The sequence below is a fragment of the Necator americanus genome, chromosome X, assembly GCF_031761385.1.
Source record: "Necator americanus strain Aroian chromosome X, whole genome shotgun sequence".
Classification (NCBI taxonomy): domain Eukaryota; kingdom Metazoa; phylum Nematoda; class Chromadorea; order Rhabditida; family Ancylostomatidae; genus Necator; species Necator americanus.
The window spans coordinates 18,375,232-18,398,269 of NC_087376.1; the positions used below are offsets into that span (position 1 = coordinate 18,375,232).

Below are 23,038 nucleotides of genomic sequence, written 5' to 3' on the forward strand. Positions count from 1 at the left end.
CTGAGGTGTAGGCAAGACGTAGCACAAGAGGAGGCTATAGTGGCGATTACGAAGATGTCAAGAGCCGCGTCCACGGACCTCCCTCATTAGAGGGAACACAGCCGGTTAGTCGCAAAGCTACATGGCGCGTCCCTAGGTGGCGGATAGGGCGCTAATCGCGGACCAAAAGCGACCTTGTACCTGCCCTGAGACGCAGATAGATTCAGGGGACGGACTCCCTGTTTTTGTTGTGCTAGGATCGGTTCATAATACTACTGTATCCCGCACATCGGTCTAGCCAAACGCCTGCAATCAAGTGACTGGGAGATGCAAGGGAGGCGGCTTTGAGTCGCCTCCAACAAATAAGCTCCACTTGGCCACTCTGGGACAGCGCAACGCTCTCCCAAAACGCATGGGACCAGAGGCTTCCAAGCTGCCTATGGGTTTTAAATTTTTATGCAAAACACAGTAATAGAAAAGGGTCTCCTGATTCCTACGGAATCCTTGGTACGGTAGGGCCAGGAAAGAGAGTGGTCCAAGAGTCATGTAGGCTACCGAAATGGAAAAGAACTAGGATGACGACATGTACCCCTGAACGCTTGAATGGACGCGGCCATGCAAGCGATCTGATGATGCAAGCCAGGAAGTTCAAGTACGACGTCATCGGACTGACCGAGACGAGGCGACGACACCCACTGAACGCCGTGTATGACACTGGAGAAGAGATATTCTCTGGAACATGCGACAGTAAAAGAGTTGGTGGAGTCTGTGTCCTTGTCAACACGAATATGGCAATGAACGTCGACTCTTTCGAACAACTTACGCCCCTTATAGGACGTCCGCGGATGCGAAGATGTGGTTTAATGCCGGCTTTGATTATCTTCGTCGTTTACGCTCCAACATCAAGCTACGTAGGAGAAGAAGTCGAACCTTTCTATATGGATGTGGAGAAATTAAAGAAAGAAAGAAGAGAAGAGAAGAGAAAATAGAAATAATAATAAAAAATAATAATAATAATAAATAATAATAGAAGTAGAAGAGAAAAACGCTTAAGAAACTCCACATTCACGGGATCACGGGCTGAAGCGGAATGAACAGGGGTAGAGGCTCTCTGAGCTCATCATGACGACTAAGACCATACTTGGGAACACGCAATTGCAGAAGCTCTCCTGCCTACGCTGGACGTGGGAGTCACTCGATGGAGTGTAAAGTAATGAAATAGACTACATCAGCATCAATAAAAGGTTCTGCCTGACGCACGTCGCTGTTGAGCCAGAGCTTTATGCGAGATCGGACCATCGCCTCCTCCGGGGCAGATTTTCGTTTAGCCGGAAAGAAGAGAAAGCCTCGAAGTTCAGAGAAAGAAGTCCCACAACTATCATTAACTAAGATTTTTGCGCTACGCTAACCGGCTTTTGGGAAGATTTCGCAACGAACAACATCGACGAGGAACACGACCGACCTGTTGAACACCTTCACGACTGCGAAGGAAGACTGAGAGTTTTTAAAATCTCCAGGAAACGCCTGTTCTTGGAACTTTCGTGCTGATACGCCAAGGTGGAGCAGCACGCAGGCAACCAAGAACTCACGTCCGAGCTTGGAAGGCTTTGCAGAGAGGCGATAAAGGAACACCTTAAAGAGGGAAGAGTAGAATTGCTGGCTGAACCTGCAGAGGCGGGATAGGGTATTCGTTATGCCCGTCGGAACTTCGCCAATCGCACAACAACAATGACTAATCTCCGGACCCAAGATGGAAAAACTACAGCATCGAGAAGGGGGATGGAAAAGGTTATTCGCAACTTCTACTCAGATCTCTTCGACAGCCACGACCACTTGCCTCCTCACCATCTGAAGGGAGATGGACGTGCCTTTCCAAAGGTCCTGCCTTCCGAAGTCTGGCATGCCATCATGTCGGTGAAGAATCGTACTTCACTCGGTCTCGACAGAATTAAGCCTGAACATATGCACTAGATGGAGAAGATGGTCCCTACGTCGTAGATGAAAAAAAAAACATCTACGACCTCCACTCTGATCTCTTCGACAGCAATGTCCAGTCGTCTCCGCACTACCTGAGGGAAGACGGACATGTCATTCCAGAGGTTCTCCTGTCCGAAGTACGACATGTTATCATGTCAGTAAGAAATCGCACGGCACCTGGTCCCGACACAATAAGACCAGAACACCTGAAGAACCTTTTTTTATTACGGCTAACGGCGTTGTCGCCTTCGTCAGAGCCTGAAAAGTAAGAACTTTTGCAATATATCCTCTCAAACGCCTCACCCAGAAACGTTAGCCGTAATAAAAGACTGTTAACAATATTGGCTATTGCTTAACAATCTCAATCAAATACTCTCAGTCACTATGTAAAGATTCACGGAAAGTCGAACTTTCACGCACCTGAAGAACCTTCCACCAGTACTAATCAACACCCTGGCGAAGTTCTTTACACGTTACCTGTCGGAATACACGGTTCCTAAAGTGAGAGAAAAGCAAGACCGTGCTGTTGTATAAGAAGGGAGATCCAAAAGACATCGGCAACTATCGTCCAATTTGCTTACTGTCTGTCATCTACAAGCTTTTCACAAGAGTAATCCTAAACAGGATAGAAAGAACATTAGATGAAGGACAGCCATGCGGGCAAGCAGGGTTCCGAAAAGGGTTCAGTACGTCTATTTTTCCCTAATTACTGTAAAAAACGGCACGGAAGATAATGCTTTGAGCATTCCGGCGCGCTATTTTCTACAACAAATTTCTACAACAACCAGCCTTGGACACGCGCCGCATCTTCCGGGCCGCTTTTTACGGCATTTAGGAATAAATGGACGGAATCACCCTCTTCGCCACAACATAACCTCGTATAGGAACTCTCCACCTGAAATCCGCACCACCCCAGATTCGTGGGGTGATGCCTTTAAGGAAAGCCTTTGATAGAGTTGAGACCGAAGCGGTCATGGAAGTCTTAGACTACCAAGGCGTCCCTACTCCATACATAAAGATACGTTATGAGTTGTATAGCTACTTCACGACCAAAATGTCCCCATTCTACAATGATGTCGTAATCGACGTGAAGAGAGAGGATCGCCAGGGTGACGCAATTTCACCCAAAATATTCAGTGCCACTCGAGAACGCGATGCGAGGATTGGAATAGGATGACATGGGAGTGAAAGTCGACGGCCAACATTTACACCATCTTCGTTTCGCTGATGACATTCTTATAACAACAAGCATCAATCAGGCAGAACGGATGCTGGCCGAATTTGATTAAGCGTGTAAAAACATTGGTCTTCGGCTGAAGCTAGACACGACGATGTTTTTGAAGAACGGATGGGTTTCTGATACCCCATTTGCGCTCAACGGAACGAACATATCCGAATGCTCCAGCTATGTTTATCTAGGTCGGGAAATCAACATGATCAATGATCTGACCTCCGAGCTGGGCAGAAGGAAACGAGCGGCTTAGGGAGCATTCAAGAGCATCAAAGATGGAGTGAAGAGGACCAGGAACATGCGGCTCCGTGCTCACCTATTCAACACCACCGTTCTTCCTGCTTTGACCTACGCTTCACAAACATGGGCGTTTCGCAAGCAGAAAGAAAATGCGATCACGCGGAATTGAAAGGGTGATGCTAGGAGTAACCCGCTTCACGCAAGTGAATGAAAGGATTCGAAGTTCACTCCTACGTCACCGATCGAAGATCAGAGACGCTGCCGCATATGCCATGGAAAGAAAAATTAAGTGGGTCGGACACGTGGTGCGTTTCAACCACAAGCATTGGACCAGAGCTGTAAGCGACTGGATACCACGCGACATCAAACGCACAGCAGGAAGACCGCCGACCCAGTGGTCAGACCTCTTCATGAAGTCTTTCAAAGAAAAGTACGACGGTCTTCGAGTTTCTCGCGAGAAGATGTGCCACTGGCCAACACTTGCGCGCGATCGGGAGAAATGGAAGTATTACTGGTGCCCGCTCGAGCAAATCGATGAACAACAGAAGGACAGGTGAGGTGACACAAGAGCCAGTATCGACGTTGCATGGTGCAAGTATCGACGCTCATTAGCCTCCTGGATATGCAGCGGCACATCATACTGGTACCCCTTGACCGTTCCCCATCAGTTGGGGTAGGTACCCACAGCAAATCACATGCAGCAAAATGAGTCCAATAGGTGATCATTAACCTCTGCCCATTCCATGAAGTCGTTTTTTGGTGTTTGTTACAATGATATACTTTCAGTAGTATTAGAGTGTTGAAAACCTGCCTGTGCACTTGGCGATGTAGTGGTAGGAACCAACCACTTTGTAGTCGGACAAAAACGACCTCAAGCTCTGCGTACTCGCGAAAGCAGTTGCTCTCGAAGCAGCGCAGACGGTGCAGAGGTGAGTGAAGCTAGAGATGGTCTCGTCTCGATCTCTACTTCCACCGCGCCGCTTGAGCGTAGCCGCTTACGCAGCTGCTTCCGACGGGTTTACAGAAGACGTCTGCGCGGTGAGATCCTCCTTAATTCCGGGTTGGGAGCCAACCATTGGCTGCTACAATGTTATGCTTGCAGCAATTTATCAGCAAAAGAAATCGGGCACGGCCTTGTACATAACCGTTTGTACTATGTTGCACTTTAAATCAATCATTTTGACCAGTCTCCAATCAGATCTGGTAGGCAATAAAAATAAGATACACTGCTGATTAAGGAGGTGAAATCAGGGCGCCTCTGAGTAGCATTCCTTTTTCCTGTGAAATGTGGTGAAAGGTGCTCAATTAGCATGTACTGTTCCGACCTTGGAACACGATAATTGATCATTTGTAATGTTCGTTGCCATCCTGTCCCTTCCTTCCCGACCATATGGCAAGGAGGCGGGGCGTTTGTAGAAATGTTGCTTTTACACTAGCCGGAACAGGCCCGCAATTATTCTGTGCTCTTAACTTCATTGCTCTTCTTTTGATGAACATTACCGCTGAACCACCGTTTCCTGTCTTGGGTATAAAATCCCAAATTATCGTGAGCCATTCCATTCACGCGCACAATTTTTTTGGTACATTGGCCAAATAAGGTGCAGCAAGCCCCTCAGCTGCCCACAGCAGGCCCATAGCTGTGCAACATTTTGAGAGATGTCTTTGGTTTTTCATTAAAAAAAACCCATGGCCCATAGCACCAAAACTCTCCAGCTACTTTACGAGAAATTTCCACTCTACAAAGAAGAGTGCAACCCAAATGGGTCCGAAGAGGAAATGTTTGAGGCATACTTGACCTCAACCAACCTTATAAAAGGTAGTATAAAAACTACCGAACAGAGTAGAAACTCATTGCACTGATAGACATACTGCAGGTGGAATATAACGATTCCAGAATAAAAGGCAACAAAAAGGACCTCGAAAAAGAAGTCGAGGAAATTGAAAGTGAAACAAAATTTACTGATATCATGGCAAGACCAAATGAAATGATATTTATGCTAGAAGCAAGAGCCACAGAAGCAGCAAATCAAGCTGATAAATTAGCAAGGAGGTTGGGAATAAAATTAAACAGAAACCAACGAATAATAACGCATCTTAAAGATGCAAGTAATCGATCGCCTCAAACGGGAAGGGCCAAACGGTAACAGATCAAAGTATTGTATCTAGTATCTATGAAACATTGGTACACCAAAATAAAGTACTCAGTACAGTTGAGAAAATGCTTTTTCTCAAAGATAGTCTCCGAGGAAGAGCGGAAACGACCATCAAAGGGATACAATTGATTCCCCAGAATTATAAATGAATGGTTAAAACTACAAAGAAAAAATGTGATAACAAACCTATAAACAGAGCAAAGATCATGCAGAAACTAACTGATCTTCTATGTGGAAGGAATAATGCCGAGAATCGCACATATATCTTCGGCAAAATAAGAATGTTGATTAACCAAATGGTATCGACGGGCCAGAAAATTCATTGAATCAAGATTAAAACGTCGTTTTAAGACCGAAAACACGGAAAGCAAAAGGAATCAAATTTTGCATAAGTCAGATACAAGAAAAATGATAGACAGTGTATTTTCTGTGACAGCCCTGAGCATTGCAGAACTGTAACAGATATCCAACAAAAAAGGAACGTTGATGAAAAGTGGTTAACTCCAATCACTGCTGGAAATGTTTCAACGACCAGCACAAAAGTAATCACTGTAGCAGACCAAACTGACCCCTCTGTGGAAGGATGCGTCATCAAAGTTTATGCTCTACAAGATCACCCGAGAATGTAACAAATCAGCAAAATCAATTGCGCTTTGGTAACAATGGAGCAACAAACAACAGATGACCCGTACTGGCGAAATAAGAGGAAACAATGCCGGATTGCGCAATCGCACCTCAAATGACGTTCATCAACGAGATCAAACTTCGAATATACATAATGAAGATCTAATTCAAAGTGATTCTTTCGTGAAATTAGATCCCAGCGATAATACCATAAAGGGCAAAGTGCTGCTCATGACTGCCGAAGCAAATATGTGGAATAATAAAACAGGCCAATATGAGCTTCTGTGACAGCTCTGAGCAGCAAACGAGTTCTAATATTTTTTGATACTGGTGCACAGAGAACTACAATGCAGGAGAGGAATTCGGCTCCCAAAACAAGAGACGGAAATATGCACTATGTCTGGCGTTGGTGGCCATACTGAGAAATGTAAAACGTTTTTTGTTCCATTGAAAATCTCCACAGTTTTTGGAAAAAAAGATTCATTTAACTGTTCCAAAAAACCTATGATAACTGACGGTTTTCGTTCCGCATATCTTTTAGAACAAGATAAGCAGTTTCTTCAAGATAACGGTATTTGTTTGTCCAATCCAAGAGAGGTGAACACCAAAATTCACAAATTCTGACTGGATTAGATTACTACTAATAATTTGTGATGATTGAAAATCTCCACAGTTTTTGGAAAAAAGATTCATTTAACTGTTCCAAAAAACCCATGATAACTGACGGTTTTCGTTCCGCATATCTTTTAGAACAAGATAAGCAGTTTCTTCAAGATAACGGTATTTGTTTGTCCAATCCAAGAGAGGTGAACACCAAAATTCACAAATTCTAACCGGATTAGATTACTACTAATAATTTGTGATGAACAGCACTAGAACAAGGTTACCAACGGACTATATGTTGCCAGAACATTAGTAGGTCCAACTCTTCATGGTCACAGTACAGGTCCAGTAAATCTAACTAGCGAAGAAATTACCCATGGTCTTACGCTCGTTCAGGAGCAAAGTGAAGCGGATATACTTCAGAAGATTTTGGATGGATTACTGGATGGATTAGGAATTTCCACAATGAACTTTCAAATGATGAAAAAACATTTGAGTATTTTGAAAAGTACTCTAAAACCATATTATTTAAGGATAGTGTTGTGAAATGGGTGAGTTTAACGTGAAAGTAAGTCTTCCGTCAAAAACATCACTTACTAAGCGAGATGTGGTTAGTATAACAAACTCTGTCTACGACCCCATAGGTGTAACTGCGCCATTGCTTATCAAGTTTAAGTCGCTAATGCGAGAAATCTATGACACTAGAATTAAGTGGAATGATTATGTCAATCCATTAATGACTAAGAGATGGAACTCCATCTGTAAAGAGATCAGTTGTGCGAGCATCAGCATTCCCAGGACAATTCTCACAAATGTGCGAAATCTTCACACCTCAAAAACAGATTTATGGATATTTTGTGATGCAAGCAATCTTGCTATATCAAATTGCGCCTTCCTGCGGCATAATGACACTAACGAGGTCCCGCAATTGATTAGCGGAAAGTCAAAGTTGACTCCCAAAAAAAAAAAATGCCGGCAAACAACTCCAAGGTTAGAATTGCTTGGAATAGTTATTGGAATGAGATTGGGAAAGAGTATCTTAGAAAATCTTGATTACAATATAGATCACTTCAATCTTGTCACTGATAGTGAAATCGCTCTACAATGGATTAATTCCTCTCGAGAAGTTCCAGCTTTCACAATCAATATCATCGACCCCGATGATAGATAAGGGGCGTGGTCCAAGAGTGCGGCAGGCAACGCTGCCCATTCCTTCATTCGATCACATTGCTTGCAACTGTTCTGTTTACCTATATTCATCTAATAAATGCATTCCACTAAACCACCGTCTCGGTCTGTTCAACCACTTCTATAATTAATCAGAAAGGTCGAATTGAAAAATCAGATATCAGGTTGAGAACAAAGGCATTTCTGTAAACTTTTTCCATGTTCCAACGCATAAAATCAGCAGATGCAGGAACGCGAGGTTTTACATCATCTCAACTCGACCAACACAGCTGGGTGAGAGGGCCGCAATGATTGGCACTAGAGCCATCTAGCTGGAAACAGCACTCTATCGATACTTTCAATGGGAAAAAAAAGTTGTGGAAGAAATGGAAACATTTGAAAATCATCATGTTAAAGGGTCTGGGGATAATAATGATAATACCTACTCAATGTTCGTAGATCTATCGAGATCTTCACGTCTCAAGACAGCGCTACGAACTGTATCTAGAGTTGCAAAAGTGCTGCACAAATGGATCAATCGATGTAATACTACTAGATTGACATCAATTGCAATATCAACAGTCTCGCGCTTTGACCCGGACTCGGTAATGGACTGCGAAGAGATGCGCTTAAGAGAGAAATTAATCATAGCATTATTTCATAAGAATATTAACATAAGAAAACTGCAAAAGCGGTTTCCGAACCATATACTCGTAAAGAATGAAAATGGAACACAAGATGCAAATCAAGAATTTGAAATGCAAATCTACCTTTAAACACAAAAATACCTATCTATATCGATAATGACTCTGACCTTTCTAGACCCATTATTACAGTCCTGCATTGCAACAGTGCTCACTGTGGCAAAGATCACATACTGTCTCTGGCTAGACAGATCTATTGGATTCCACAGCCGTCATGGGCAATTAAGAAGTACATAAAAGATTGTACTATTCGTAAGAGATGCCAAGGTATGTCTTTTGAGCTCCAGAGAAGACACCACGGTTTTCTTATTGTCACCCTATCTGATGCCCTGCTACCATCAGATAGGGTTACAATAAGCAAACCGTTTCAAAACGTATGATGTGATTTTATGGGACCATTTCTATCCAAGAGAAATGAACGAATGTATATATGCCTCTACACCTGTCTTGCAATCAGAGCCATCCATTTGGAAGTGGTAGAAAGCCTAAGTACAGGGGCGTTTCTCAATAGTTTATTCGATTTGTATCGCGTAGAGGTATACCTCTTTTAATGAGAACAGACTGTGGATCAAATTTCAAACTTGGCCAGAAAATGATTGAAAAGTTGTTCGAAAGTGATGAAACAACAGGAAATTCAGTAATAAATTATTGTGCCATTAAATGGATTTTCAGTCCACCGGCATCCCCATGGATGAGTGATGGGTGGGGTATGGGAAAGGCTTGTTGGATCTGTGAAAAGAATTTTCCAAAAATCAATTGGAAGAAAGGAACTGTCATTTGAACAGATGGTTACTGTAGTCACCCGTATAGAGGCAATTATAAATACACGTCCACTAACGAAACTCTTAGCAGCTGATCTTTCTGAGATCCCACTCAGACCTATTGATTTTCTACTAGGAAATTTCAAATTTTCAATTCAACTCTAAAATGTCCAATTCCGGAAATGATCCCACATTTGAAACAGAGTTGATACAGACAACTGCTCAAGCTTACGAAGCGCTTGCATCTTCAGAAAACATTGCAGCGAAGTTCTGGGAGAAATGGAACACTAAATATCTTACTATTTTACGCGACAGCCACAGATGTCAACTGAATCGGAAACGTCATGTGAGTAAAATTCCAGAAATCGGTGAAATTGTACTAGTTGAACAGGAATTACTGCCCAGAGGACAATGGGTACATGGTAAAATAGAAGATTTAGTTCGAAGCGCAGACGGCATGATAAGGTCCGCTAAAATTCTAATGCCTATCCGCAAAATTTTGCGGAGACCATTAATAAAATATACCGTCTAAAAATTCGTTCGGTGTCTGACAACCAGCAATCGGTTGAACGAAACTGTGAGAACATGGATACTGATATCCATATTCCAACTGCAATTCAATCTAGAAATCATTTAGCCAGAACCTCCAAATCTCGCGCTTTAGACGTCATTCGAGAATTCGAAACAGACTTTGACAGATCAATTACCCTTACGTCTGCTCGATCAACAGTATCCTGTCCAATAACGGCAATGTTATCCTTGTTTTTAATCGACCTTGGTGATGCACAACCAAACACCTGTATTACTTGCAATAAAGGTATCGCGTTTATAACACCTCCTAGAGGACAATTTAAGAATTGTACATTAGAATTCGAATTCTGCATTGATAATAAATACAAGTCATTCAAAAATGTTTTGGAAGAAATTAGGGATACTCTTCCAGTTTCACCGTTGGACCAGCCTGTAACGGTAAAATTACGTCTCCACTCGAGAAACGAAGTAATCACGACGATCGAGAAATGTGAGCGTCCACAATTCTGCGCAGAGTCTTCAAAAATCTTGAGAGCACTCTTAGGAAATCCATATTGTTGGCCGTTTGGCACAGTTCTTACTGTGTCCATTGTCTTGTACTCTAATCTCGCAGCAGTGATGGGTATGACGTGGTTCATACGCAAATGCCGAAAATAAAGGCGAAGAGGAAGTAATGTACATGTTGAGTGCGAACTGAGTACTTTCAAAACAATTTCTCTAGTTGCGAACACTTTAATAGTAGCCACTTTGTTCACTTTAGCATTCAAAAGCGCAACATTCGCTTGTGAACATGGTTACACAAGACACACTGCAGAAATGGTGTGCGCGACAAAGGGCAAATGTCTATTCGAATTTAGACAAGAACAGATACTAATACTAATAATAATAAGTGAGAATAAATACTCTTTAAATTTAAATTTAAATAATAATAATAAATCGTTGAGTTTTAGTTAGTGTAGTGTATCGGTTAGAGGTTCCGCTCCCTGCACGATCGATCGGAGGTTCAAATCCATCCTAGTGCTCACCAAGCCTTTCGTCCCTCCGAAGTCGATAAATTGGTACCAGATTTGTCTGGGAGGATAAAAACACTGACTTGACATATCGACTAGCCACCGCAGATCATCATATAGGTCAGTTACACGTTCGTAAACGTCAATCGATTTTGAATTGAAGTGAACGTGGGGGTGCATCCCAAGCGGATTGATTAACGTCAGAGACTTTATCCGTTATGCTCTAATAATAACTACTCTTTAACAGAATAGATTCAGAAGTCTGTATTCAAATCAACCATTTAACTACTACAGTGGGTATGATAAGAGTGAAAAATAACGGCATAACTCTCAATTGCAGCAAACTTTCACTCTTCTTCACAAGAGACACGATGCACAAGTTTTTTGGCACCACGAGATGCGCTCAGATGGGATAATGCACATAAAACATTTGTAACAGAATGTACCCGAATAATGCTATACCAGAATTAGATATGGCCTCAAAGTATCCGGGATACATTGCATGTGAAGAAACATGCGGCGGTATTGTCTGCGGATGTCTTCTCTCGATGCCAGCATGCTCATTCTTGCACCTAGCACAAGTACCAAAAAGTAGGTCAGTGTTTGAAATTGTGCGCTGCATGGAGTGGACACCTGCAGTGTAGATTGATAACGATGTATAACAGGGGCAAAGAAAAATCGACAATTCTGACACTCTATGTCACCCACAAGTCGGATGAGCTATCTATTACTGCAGTTTCAATTCAAAAACCACATTTTCCTCCAATGAACGGAAGATTCGCTGTTTCCGAAAATGTTCCGAGGCACTAATGTTGCCAAATGATTTTAGTCAAATGTGCTTCCCATTAAAACGCCATTCACAGAAATAAGGCTAGAAGAAGGAAATATCAACGCCTACACTCACCATCATGAAACCACTATTGCTCTTGAGTCAAGCCTTATGTTCAACAGCTAACATTACATCATAGACCAATCTTGTGATGTACCATTTGAAGAAATAAGAGTCAGCTATAACTGCCTTGAAGCAGTTCAAGCTAAAGTCTCGTGCATAACCCGCATTGATGCTTGGGCAACGTCGTCCAGTGTGTACGTCCAGTGCTAATCTCAAGTATTCTAAATCGAATGTGGGCCATCGAACAAAACTAATGTAGTATATCTGGAGTTTAGCAACGCTCTGATACAGCAGAAGTGTCATACGTCTTGCAATGGGCATGAGATCACATTTGATCTACATGGAACACTTGTACACCATCCCAGATGTAAGCGAAGTCACGTTTGGAAAATAGTTAAAAAAAGCGCAAACGAGTACTTTGAAAAGCTTGATCTACCTGATCTTCAACCACTCTTAAAAGTTCTTAAAGAACGCTGGAAATTGGCCCTTGGAACACTAGGTAAATTGGCAATTGCAACTGGGACCACCTATGCGCTGGGACCCACCATCGCTCTACTATTGATTAAAATTGTCATTGCTGTGCTAAAAGCTGTAGTTTCCTTAATAATCCTTCTATTGAAACTGCTTAATGCCTGCGCAGGTAAGTGCTGCATCGCACTTCAAAGACGCAGGTCGTGGTACGAAAGACTACGGCACCAATTGTGTACATTGCGGTTTACCGCATATCACGCTTTTGATCAACATCCGCGGCCGTCCAAACATTTTCTACTGTGTCCGCCCACCCAACTGCAAGCTCTACCTCCACTCGTCAACTCAAAGTAAATTTTCGACTTGACATTCTCCGGGAAAGAAGAATCGGAAAACTCCATCCCACTACGACACATTTTCTTACGTAATCTATAGATACCTTTCTTGTTGTGTCGCCGGAATGTTCCGACCTCGGAACACGATAATTGAGAATTTATAATGTTCGCTGCCATACTGTCCCCACGTTGCCGACCATATGGCAGAGGCGAGGCGTTTGTAGAAATGTTGCTTTTACATTAGCCGGAACATGCCGGCAATTATTCTGTGCTATTAACTTCATTGCTCTTCTTTTGATGAACATTACAGCTGAACCACTGTTTACTATCTTGGGTATAAAATCCCAAAGTGAGCCATTCTACTCACGCGCACATGTACGTTCATATCATATTCTTTTACCTACTTCTTAAAACATAGTCCTTTTCGAACGTTCGAAAAGTTGGGATTCAGAAATGAATGTGAATGGAAGAAAAGGAAAAGAGAGTAAAGAATAGAATGTCCTTGGCTTTAGTCTATTTCTTGTATGTGCAAGAAATACATAGCAAATCGATTCTGCCCGGCACTTCTGTTGTCACATACCATGACTGCAACTGCACTGCATTTTTTCTGCCTGGAATACACTTCCTCTTACTTTTCCTCACCTTTCAAGTCGAAGCAGTGTGTTGGCCACCAAAACCAACACACTCACAGGTGCGAGGCAGGATGAGGGATTTGAAGAAAGGTTTTACAAAACACCAACCTAAATATTGAAACCTTTATTTCTCAAAATATGAAATTAGAAATTCGAAGTACTTCTCTATGCATAAGGCGAGTGTGGCGCAGTCAGTAAGAAGTTCCGCTGTCTACACGATTGGTCGTAGTTTCAAATCCGTCCTGGTGCTCACCAACTCCTTCATCCCTCCAGGTTGGATAAATTGATACCAGACTTGGGAGGAGAAAACCGTAGCATAGTCGCGCAGTCGCTTACGAATGTGTGCGAGGCTTGAGGATAAAGGATGAAGTCTCTGGTCTCTTAATCAATCCGCTTAGGATGCGTCAACACGTTCACTTCAATTCAAAATCGTTTGAGGTTTACAAACGTGTAAGTGGCCTATACAATGAGTTGCGGGGGTTAACCGATGTGTCAAGACAGTGTTTCTATCCCGTTTTTTTCAGACTCGTCTAGTATCAACACCGGAGGGATGAAAGGCTTGGCGAGCACTAGGGCGGATTCGAACCTCCGATCGATCGTGCAGGAAGCGGGACGTCTTACCGACTGCGCTACACCCTCCCAAAATAAATTGGTACCAGACTTGTCTGGACACCTAAGGCTTCACATCCGACCATAAAACGAGTTCCCCACCACTGCATCGCTAAGTGCAAAGGTTTTTCCCAAAACGAAGCACGCCATGTTATCTTCAATATCACTCATAAAGAATCCTTTCATTTTTGTTCTTAAACGTATCGAGATGCAGCGTGATATGTCACACCTAATAAACCAAGCTCACCCGTTCGATTTGCATCAGATCGCTCCAGTCCGACTATAACACTTCGCGTGTGACTTCTGGCAACGTGCCACCCTCCGTTTGAGAAGCTATGAAAACTCTTCTGTGCAAAATGAGCAGAAGCTTGCGAGCAGCAAAAAATACGGTAGTAAAACTCTACTCAACTCCCCCTTTTCCGTTGATAACTCGTAATTGCCGCTTCCTTATCCTTCGTCATTTACTGCGGCTGAAAATTTTGCATGTGCATGTGTGAGTCTATCTCTGCTTAGTAATACATCTCGGGATACAGTGAGACTTATTAACTCTGTCTCTGATAATCACTGGTCTGTCTTCTGCAACAGTACACAGTGCAGTATAGGCGTTTTTGAGTTAAAGAGGCAGCATACATAATTAACTGCAAATGTCCTAACATCTATTGTTTCGCCATGACACCTTAGTGATGTCTCATTACGGCGCAGAGAAAGACCGTTGATTTCAATTTTTGTTTCAGTTTTCTTTCATAGTGAAATCGATTAGATGATATGAAACCACCGAATGGGACTAAGAACTTCTTTCACAAAATGGAGGTATGTGTTGCATTCAGATTTCGTCATGTGCGCAAATGCCTAGTTAAGACTTAGCGTCCTTAGGAGAAAGACTCAGGAATACTTCAATCACTGAAGGTATCGTGCTAGCATGAGCATTACTTGCTCTGTTTCAAAAAGGACTAAAGGCCTCTTTGTGCGGCGGCCCCGCCGCGATGGTATTGATGTACCGAGATGAAAGACCGACTACTGATCAATCTTCGTTCATACCATGCCAATTACTCCCTGACAACAGCTTACCCATAACTTGGTTTGTAGTGCATGCATTCCGCGGGTGGCTCGTTAATATCATCTTTTCTTTTGTGGCGCAAAATCCCAGAGACATTCTTTTTCTGATGGGGTTTTGTAATGTACTTTTGATTTGGTTGCACAGAAGGAGGAATGGTGTCCATTCTTTCTTTTTTTTTTGTTCGCTGATGACCTTCCATACAATACTATGGTCTTTTATTCTGTTCAGTTTTTTTTTTGTGCTCTGAAAACCGAATGAATTTCAGGTGGGCCGAACACATGTTAGCCGCGTAGATCCTTCATTTTGCATTTTGGCTCTTTATATTCAGATCTTTCAGCACATTTTCTGTTCGGAGGTGTTATATCGAATAACAAAGATAGGACTGGAACTCTTGGTTTCCCTATCTCGTGCCATTTTCAAGAAAGTAGCGGAAACTTTCGTAATCAGTCTTGTTAACATTGGAAGATAAACAGGTCGCAATATAAAAACAAATGTGCACAAAAATTCCTATTCTTGACTAGAACTTTGCTGAAATTAAGCGCACGAAAAGTTTTCGCCATCACATTGTCTTTTAAACTTACAGAGTACTGCTTTAAAAATGAAGCGAAGAAAAATTAACAGAGAAGTGAGCATTAGAGGAATGAAATGAGTACGTGAAATGGTAGAAGCAACTTAATCGCTTGGTATCTTCATATACTCTCGATCGAATAAGGGCTGATTTCCACATCAAACAGTGGTGATTTATAGGTTTAAGCTCCTCTAGAGTTGCTGGGACGTCAGCTGTATGAACAACCACCATTCGGGTACTGTGCCCTTTGAGAGAGAGAGAGAGAAAAAAGGAGAGAATGGGAAGAAAGGATTTGACTTACCAGCATACCGTTAACCTTCGAGTTTTTGTTACCCATGCTTTTTGCAATTGGTTAGTTTCGTCCACTTTTAGTCCACGATAGGACTACCTCGGAAAAGAATTTCTTGGGATTTTGAAAGAAGAAGTATTGAGATTTCTTCAAATAAGCGCGCTTTAATTGGGGTGAATTTAAAGAGCCTATCTTTACGGAAAAAAAACTGCAGCCAAAATAGGACTTCCTAGCTCTTCACGGACAACACCAAATATGGATACATTTTTCTCTACTTTCGACCACCTTTTCTTCAAATCAATCGCCCATCAAGCATACAAAGCACAGGGGAAATATATTTGGAGGGGGGAGGAACCGCGCTCCTATTTCTGGAAGCTTTATCTTCTTTTTTCTCTTAGTAGCTTTAGTCTACATGTCATAGATCTCTCAAGACTAATGCTTAGGTTTTAGAGCACCGATTTACTTAGGTATTCACTTCCAGAAATAACCCGTAACCTCCAACTCTAGATTTGTTTTCTTGTTTTCCTTACGATGGGTTGGTGGAACTTTATTTATGGGCTGACGTTTCGAGATCCTCGCCTGGAAATGGTTCGAGGTTTTTGATGCAGTGCAGGTTCCATCATGCTCTTCTCTCCTTGCAAAGCCTAAGTATCAATCAAGTTCTAAGTGCACTATGCAAGAACTCTAAATAGAAAAGCAAACTGATCAGTCTCACCGCATAGCGAGGCTAGTGAACCACGTTCACGCATTCTTACAGATTCTCATCCAAGGCGGTAGATTTACACCATATACACTATCTTTAGGTGTTGGTCTCTGGAGGATAAAATGTAGTTGTGGTGGTACTCAACCCTGAACGGATTCAACTGTACTCGTACTATAATGAGTCGCGAACTCGACCTGCACTCAGAGCGTAAAAACGTCCACGCAGCACAGTAACCGTTCTCGTCACTAGACTGTTTCTTTTGCATACTGACTGCTGCAAGTTTGCTGCTGCAGAATCTTCGTTACTGATTACTACTTGGGAAGTGCTTGCATCGAAACACAAAGAAGGATTTGACGAATGGCTCGCTGATTGTGGATTGCTGTAGAAAAAAACGACCTTGGTCCAAATCTGGAAATCCCGTAAAGTCACGAAGCAGCCCCGGGGAGAATGTAGTTGGGGGCACTCAGTGAGTGGCGCCCTTCTTTCTGGATCTATCTTACTTTTTTCCTGTATTCTATTTGATAGATTACTACGATCTTCGCATAATCTACAGTTTCACAGTATAGACAACATTCCAACATACACTGCATATCGCAAAGTCTTTTCCGAACTCGCTCACGCTTGATAACAAGATCATATTGTATTAGTGAACATCCCGAACTGCCGTTAATACAATATGATCTTGTTACTGTGCTCGCAAAATAGTACGGTGCAGCAGTTAAGGAATGGGAGAGGAAAGGGAGCACAGAGGAATCCTACCTTCTCTTGGAGCCCTCAATGTTTTATTCACAGTTCGATGTTGGGTGTTAGATTTCCATCTCGTACAATGATATCTATAAAAAGAATTCGAAAGAGCTGAGCTGAGTTTGCGCAACAAAAATGTTTGACTGGTATAAGGCGTAGAAGTTCGCTGACAGTATTAGGGCGGCACAAGAATGAGAAATGTGACGAAAGTGAGTTTGAAATAAAATGTGCGAAATTAACCCACGAGAAAGAAACGTTTGCTTGGAAGGCATCAGAACCATTCAGGATTTTCAGGAATTAATTCGAGAATGACAAACACTCGTCTATTATGGAATGCATTATGCTGTTATGCGTTATACTGTGAGCTATAAAATTGTACTACATGCAGATCCTTAACACAATCGAAACACCAGTACTTAAGGATACTGTACAGTGTGTAGATCTCAATCTCCTTGGGTGACAACCTGTAAGGATGCGGTGGTTTACCAGCCCCACTAGCAGGTGAGACTCGTCAGTTTGTTACCTTGTCTGCAGTTCTTGCGTAGTGTACTTAAATGCAGCATACCACGAATCTGACATGGAGAGGGAATCCGCGGGAGAAGCTAAGTGAGGTTTTATATTGCGGAATCCGTGGTGGTTTCGCTCATATGTCTCTAATCGTCGTAAAAAGAAACGGCATGGAAGATGTCGTTGCTTTAATGACGATTTCAGATGAAACGCGTCACCCTTGTGTACCAATTTCGTCCGCGTGCGTGCGGTAGAAGATCAATTATGTCTTTTCAGCAGCCTATTTAAGCGACTATTTAAGTGACTGCGCTGCTGAAGAGATGGGAACGTGTAAATGGAAGCGTGTTATAACGTACCTTATAGGAGTTAAAGCGGTTCCCAAGCCGACGATTACGACGATTAGGAAGAATTGAGCGGAATCACACCGAACTAGCATTTTCCGCAAATTCTCTGACCACGTCAGATTCGTGCTGCCTTTAAAACGATATCGAAGCTTGGCAAGGAGAGGCGAGTATGATGGAATCTGCTTTGATAACCCTTGACTCCCGTTGATCATCGAACTGGTCGAGCGGGCGCCAGTAGTTCTTCCATTTATCCCGATAGCGTGCCAGAGTCGGGTCTCCTTTTCACGTGGGACACGAAGAGCATCATAATTTTCTTTGAAGGACTTCGTGAAGAAATCTGACCATCGGGTCGGCGGTCTTCCTATAGTGCGCTTAATATCGCGGGGAACCCAGTTGCTCATGGCTTTGGTCCAACGGTTGTCGTTAAAGCGCATCACGTGTCCGGCCCACCTTATTTTACATTCCTGGGCAAATGCGGCGGCGTCTCTAATTTTCGATCGCTGACGAGGCAAAAACTTCAAATCCCGCCCCTCACTTGCGTGAAGTTGGATACTCCTAGCATCACTCTCTCAACTGCGTGTTCAATGACGCTCACCGCGTTTTCTTCCTGCTTGTGAAATGCCCAGGTTTCTGAAGCATTGGTCAAAGCAGGAAGTACAGTGGTGTTGAAGAGGTGAGCACGGAGTCGGGTGTTCTTGGTCTTCTTCACTACATCCTCGATATTCTTATCCGCTCCACAAGCCGCTCGTTTCCTCCTTTCCAGCTCGGGGGTCAGGTCATTCATCATGTTCAATTCCCGACCCAGATAAACGTAGCTGGTGCATTCGGATATGTTCGTTCCGTTGAACGTGAATGGGGCATCCGAGACCCATGCGTTACGCGTGAATATCGTTTTTTGCAGTTTCAGCTGAAGACCGATGCATCCACATGTTTCGTCGAATTCGGTCAGCATTCGTTCCGCTTGGCTGATGCTGTGTTGTCAGTACGATGTCATCAGCAAAGCGCAAATGGTGTAGCTGCCGACCATCAACCTTCACTCCCATGGCATCGCATTCCAGCTTTCGCATTGCGTCCTCGAGGGTGGCTGTGAACGTTTTGGGTGAGATTGTATCACCCTGATATTCTTGTAGAATGGCGAAATTCCGATCGTGAATATGCTGTACAACTCTCGAAGTACCTTTATGTACTGAGTAGTGACGCCTTGGTTGTCCAAGGCTCCCATGACCGCATCCGTCTCAACTGAGTCGAAGGCCCTCTTCAAGTCGATGAAGGTGAGACAGAGCGGCATCTTGTACTCTTTGTGATACCTCTAAGAGTTTCGAAACAGTGTGAATGTGGTCCATCGTGCTGGATCCTTTTCGAAACCCTACTTTCTCGCATGGTTGTCCTTCATCCAAGACTTTTTCAATCGTATCAAGGATCACTTTTGTAAAGAGCTAGACGACGGGCAGTAAGCAGATCGGCGACAATTGTCGATGTCATTTGGATCTCCCTTCTTATACAACTCTTGTCTTGCTTGTCTTCAGCTGTTTTCGAACCTTGCATTCCGACAGGTAACGTGTGAAAAGCTTCGCCAAGGTGTTGGTGAGTACTGGCGGAAGGTTCTTCAGGTGCGCGAAAGTTCGACTTCCGTGAATCTTTGCATAGTGACTGAGAGTATTTGATTTATATTGTCAAGCAATAACCAAGATTGTTAACAGTTTTTTTATTACGGCTAACGTTTCTGGGTGAGGCGTTTGAGAGGATATATTGCAAATGTTCTTACTTTCCAGGCTCCGACGAAGGCGACAACGCCGTTAGCTGTAATAAAAAATGTTCTTCAGGTGTTCTGGTCTTATTCTGTCGGGGCCGGGTGCCGTGCGATTTCTTACTGACATGATAGCATGTCGTACTTCGGACTGGAGAACCTCTGGAATGACATGTCCGTCTTCCCTCAGGTAGTGCGGAGACGACTGGACATTGCTGTCGAAGAGATCAGAGTGAAGGTCGTAGATGGTTTTTTTTTCATCTACGACGTAGAGACCATCTTCTCCATCTAGTGCAAATGTTCAGGCTTAATTCTGTCGACACACTGTGTTGGCACCGGGTGCCGTACGATTTCTTACCGACATAATAGCATGTCATATTTCGGACGGGAGAGCCCCTGGAATAACCCTCTTTCCTCAGATGGTGAGGAGGTAGGTGGACATGGTAGTCGTAGAGATCAGAGTAGAAGTCGTAGATGATTATCTCCATCCCCCTTCTCGATGCAATAGTTGTTCCCTTCGGGTTCCGGAGAGCGGTCATCCTCGTATTGCGGCTGTCGAAGTCTCGACGGGCATAGCGGATGTTTTTTCTCGCCTCTGCTGCTTCAGCCAGTACTTCTGCTCTGCTCTCTTTAAGGTCTTCCTTTATGGCTTCTTTGCAAAGCCTTGCGAGCTCGGACGTGAGTTCTTCGTTCCCTGCGGCTCGTTCTGCTCCACGCTTGTGTATCTACTCAAGAATTTCAAAAGACAAACGTCTCCTGGTGGTTTTGAAACTCTCTGCCTTCTTCGCGCAATCGTGAAGGTGTTCAACGAGCCGGTCATATTCCTCGTCGATGTTTTCCATTGCGGAATCTTCCCAAAAGCCGGCTAGCGTAGCGAAGAGATCCCAGTTGATGATAGTCCTGGGATTTCTCTCTCTGAACTCGGCGACTTTCTCTGCTCTCCTTGTGAAGGGAAATCTTCCTCGGAGGAGGCGACGGTCCGATCTCGTATAGAACTTTGGCACAACAGCGACGTCCGCCAGGCAGAACCTTTTACTAACAATGATGTGGTCTGTTTCATTACGGTATCCTCCACCGGTTGGCTCTCACGTCCAGCGTAGAGAGCAGGACTTCTGGAATTAAGAGCTCCCATGGATGGTCTTAATTGTCATGATGAACTCGGAGAGCCTCTCCCTCTGGTAGTTCCATTGTAGGCCGTGGATCCCGATGTGAAGTTGCTCCGGCGTTCTTCGTGGGCCAACTTTGGCGTTGAAATCGCCAATTATGACCTTGTAGAAGGCATAATCTTCTCGGTAGAACTTCTCCAGGTCCATATAGAAAGCTTCGACTTCCTATTCTTCGTAGCTTGATGTTGGAGCGTAAGCGACGAAGATAGTCAAAGCTGGTGTTGGACCACATCTTCTCATCCGCAGACGTCCGATTCGGATCGTAAGTTGTTCGAAAGAGTCGATGTTCTTTGCCATACTCGTGTTGACGAGGACGCCAACTCCACCAACTCCCATGCTGTTGCACGTTCGTAAGAACATTTCTTCTCCAGTGTCATATACGGCGTTCAGTGGGTGACGTCGTCTGGTCTCGGTCAGTCCGATGACGTCGTACTTGGTCTTCTTGGCTTGCATAATCAGATCTTCGATGGCCGCTTCCGATGCAAGCGTACGTGTGTTATAAGTACAGATCGTCATCCTAGTCGCTTTCCGTTTCGGTAGCCTATAGGCTCCCGTCTTTGCTGGCGCTACCAGGCTTCCCGAAATCAGCGGACTCTTTTCTATTACTGTGACGTGCGTAAAATTTTAAAACCCATGGGCAGGTTGCAAGCCTCTAGTCCCATGAGTTTTCGGAGATCGTTGCGTTCTTTCGGAGTGGACATGTGGAGCTTATTTGTTGGAGGCGACTCCAAACCGCCTTCCTTGCACCTCCCAGTCACTTGATTGCAGGCTTTGGCCGGACCGACGTGCGGTATACGGTAGTGTTATTATCCGATCGTGGCACAGCAGAAACAGGGAGTCCTTTCCCTAAATCCACCCGCGTTTCAAACCTTTGTTAAAGACTATGCTTTCGAAACATCAGACCATGAATAAAGATTCACCCAAACCTCATTGACAAAACATGCTGAGATTCCAAGAGAGTACTTACAGAGTGAAAACTTTTTTTTTCGTGTGCAATATCGAGACGCCAATCTCTTCAGAAAGTACTTCGATAAAGGATAAAGGATAAAGTTTCTGGCGTTAATCAATCCGCTTGGGATGCGCCCCCACGTTCACTTCAATTCAGAATCGTTTGAGGTTTACGAACGTGTATCTGGCCTATACAATGACTTGCGGTGGCTAGCCGATGTGTCAAGTCAGTGCTTTTATCCTCCCAGACAAGTCTGGTACCAATTTATCGACCCCGGAGGGATGAAAGGCTTGGTGAGCACTAGGGCGGATTCGAACCTCCGATCGATTGTGCAGGAAGCGGAACCTCTAACCGCTACACTACACCCGCCCCACTATACTTCGATAGTATTTTGCAATATACCTTTCAGTTATTTCTTATTGAAGCACAACATTCCGACAGGAAATCTACAAAACTGCAAAATTACTCTTAATTTCCGACTTCCCGGGGTTATTTCTTTTTGGTTTCCCTTGTATTCTGTTCTCTGACCGTTCAACCTTTGCTAATCTTTGCAATACCAGGTGCAACGATTTCTGAAAAAAAGAACTTTAAGACGGTTTTTCTTTTGTGCCACAACGTTTAACTGTACGAAGCGAAACGAGTATTTTGTCTCAGAAACTCAAATGTGTACAGGTGAAGTAAGAGCACGTGAACATAGTAACGGTAATTATAGTAATGATAGTGATGGCAATAATGGGTTGGCAAGGTATTTGAGCAGGATCACTCTGTAGCGCTAAGATCGAACTAGTGCGCGACGCAAAAACGTCTATAGAGTACCGAAAACGCTCCCATTGATAAAATCGTTTCATTCGCATAATAGCTGCTGCTGATTTGCTGACCCTTCGCGAATTTCTTCTGGTTACCAAGTGGCCGTAGCTTGCATCGAAGTCCACAATGGAATTTGACGAATGGCTTGCTGATGGTCGATAGCCGTGGAAGAAGGGACCTTGCTGCAACTGTGGAAATCCCTGTAAGGTCAAGGTTAACTACTAAAAGGTCTACTTAAAGT

General features: G+C 43.6%; 6 protein-coding genes across 8 annotated transcripts; 3 read left to right on the top strand and 3 right to left on the bottom strand.

Annotated features, from left to right (window-relative positions):
* Nucleotides 1-554: 554 nt before the first annotated feature.
* Nucleotides 555-968, top strand: RB195_024003 (uncharacterized protein; the record flags this gene model as incomplete). Its single annotated transcript, XM_064211636.1, has 1 exon — nucleotides 555-968. The coding sequence occupies one exon, from the start codon at nucleotides 555-557 to the stop codon at nucleotides 966-968; it is 414 nt and encodes a 137-aa protein (XP_064067517.1).
* A 2,608-nt stretch (nucleotides 969-3,576) lies between these two features.
* On the top strand, nucleotides 3,577-3,984 carry RB195_024004 (uncharacterized protein; the record flags this gene model as incomplete). Of its 2 annotated transcripts, none has more annotated exons than XM_064211638.1 (1): nucleotides 3,577-3,984. In XM_064211638.1, one exon carries the CDS (start codon nucleotides 3,577-3,579, stop codon nucleotides 3,982-3,984), a length of 408 nt encoding a protein of 135 aa, XP_064067518.1. The 2 variants fall into 2 exon arrangements, with proteins under 2 accessions (XP_064067518.1, XP_064067519.1); XM_064211637.1 differs by having other exon boundaries at nucleotides 3,604-3,984.
* Nucleotides 3,985-9,605: 5,621 nt separating this feature from the next.
* On the top strand, nucleotides 9,606-9,971 carry RB195_024005 (uncharacterized protein; the record flags this gene model as incomplete). Its single annotated transcript, XM_064211639.1, has 1 exon — nucleotides 9,606-9,971. One exon carries the CDS (start codon nucleotides 9,606-9,608, stop codon nucleotides 9,969-9,971), a length of 366 nt encoding a protein of 121 aa, XP_064067520.1.
* A 97-nt stretch (nucleotides 9,972-10,068) lies between these two features.
* On the bottom strand, nucleotides 10,069-19,416 carry RB195_024006 (uncharacterized protein; the record flags this gene model as incomplete). 2 transcript variants are annotated; one of them, XM_064211640.1, is made up of 4 exons in its annotated part: nucleotides 10,069-10,236; nucleotides 18,724-19,035; nucleotides 19,160-19,243; nucleotides 19,306-19,416. In XM_064211640.1, the coding sequence occupies 4 exons, from the start codon at nucleotides 19,414-19,416 to the stop codon at nucleotides 10,069-10,071; spliced, it is 675 nt and encodes a 224-aa protein (XP_064067521.1). The 2 variants fall into 2 exon arrangements, with proteins under 2 accessions (XP_064067521.1, XP_064067522.1); XM_064211641.1 differs by lacking the exon at nucleotides 10,069-10,236 and having other exon boundaries at nucleotides 18,646-19,035; nucleotides 19,115-19,243.
* Nucleotides 19,417-19,541: 125 nt separating this feature from the next.
* On the bottom strand, nucleotides 19,542-21,007 carry RB195_024007 (uncharacterized protein; the record flags this gene model as incomplete). Its single annotated transcript, XM_064211642.1, has 5 exons — nucleotides 19,542-19,778; nucleotides 20,000-20,163; nucleotides 20,234-20,569; nucleotides 20,627-20,790; nucleotides 20,916-21,007. The coding sequence occupies 5 exons, from the start codon at nucleotides 21,005-21,007 to the stop codon at nucleotides 19,542-19,544; spliced, it is 993 nt and encodes a 330-aa protein (XP_064067523.1).
* Nucleotides 21,008-21,206: 199 nt separating this feature from the next.
* RB195_024008 (uncharacterized protein) lies at nucleotides 21,207-21,557 on the bottom strand (the record flags this gene model as incomplete). Its single annotated transcript, XM_064211643.1, has 1 exon — nucleotides 21,207-21,557. The coding sequence occupies one exon, from the start codon at nucleotides 21,555-21,557 to the stop codon at nucleotides 21,207-21,209; it is 351 nt and encodes a 116-aa protein (XP_064067524.1).
* Between the last annotated feature and the right edge of the window lie 1,481 nt (nucleotides 21,558-23,038).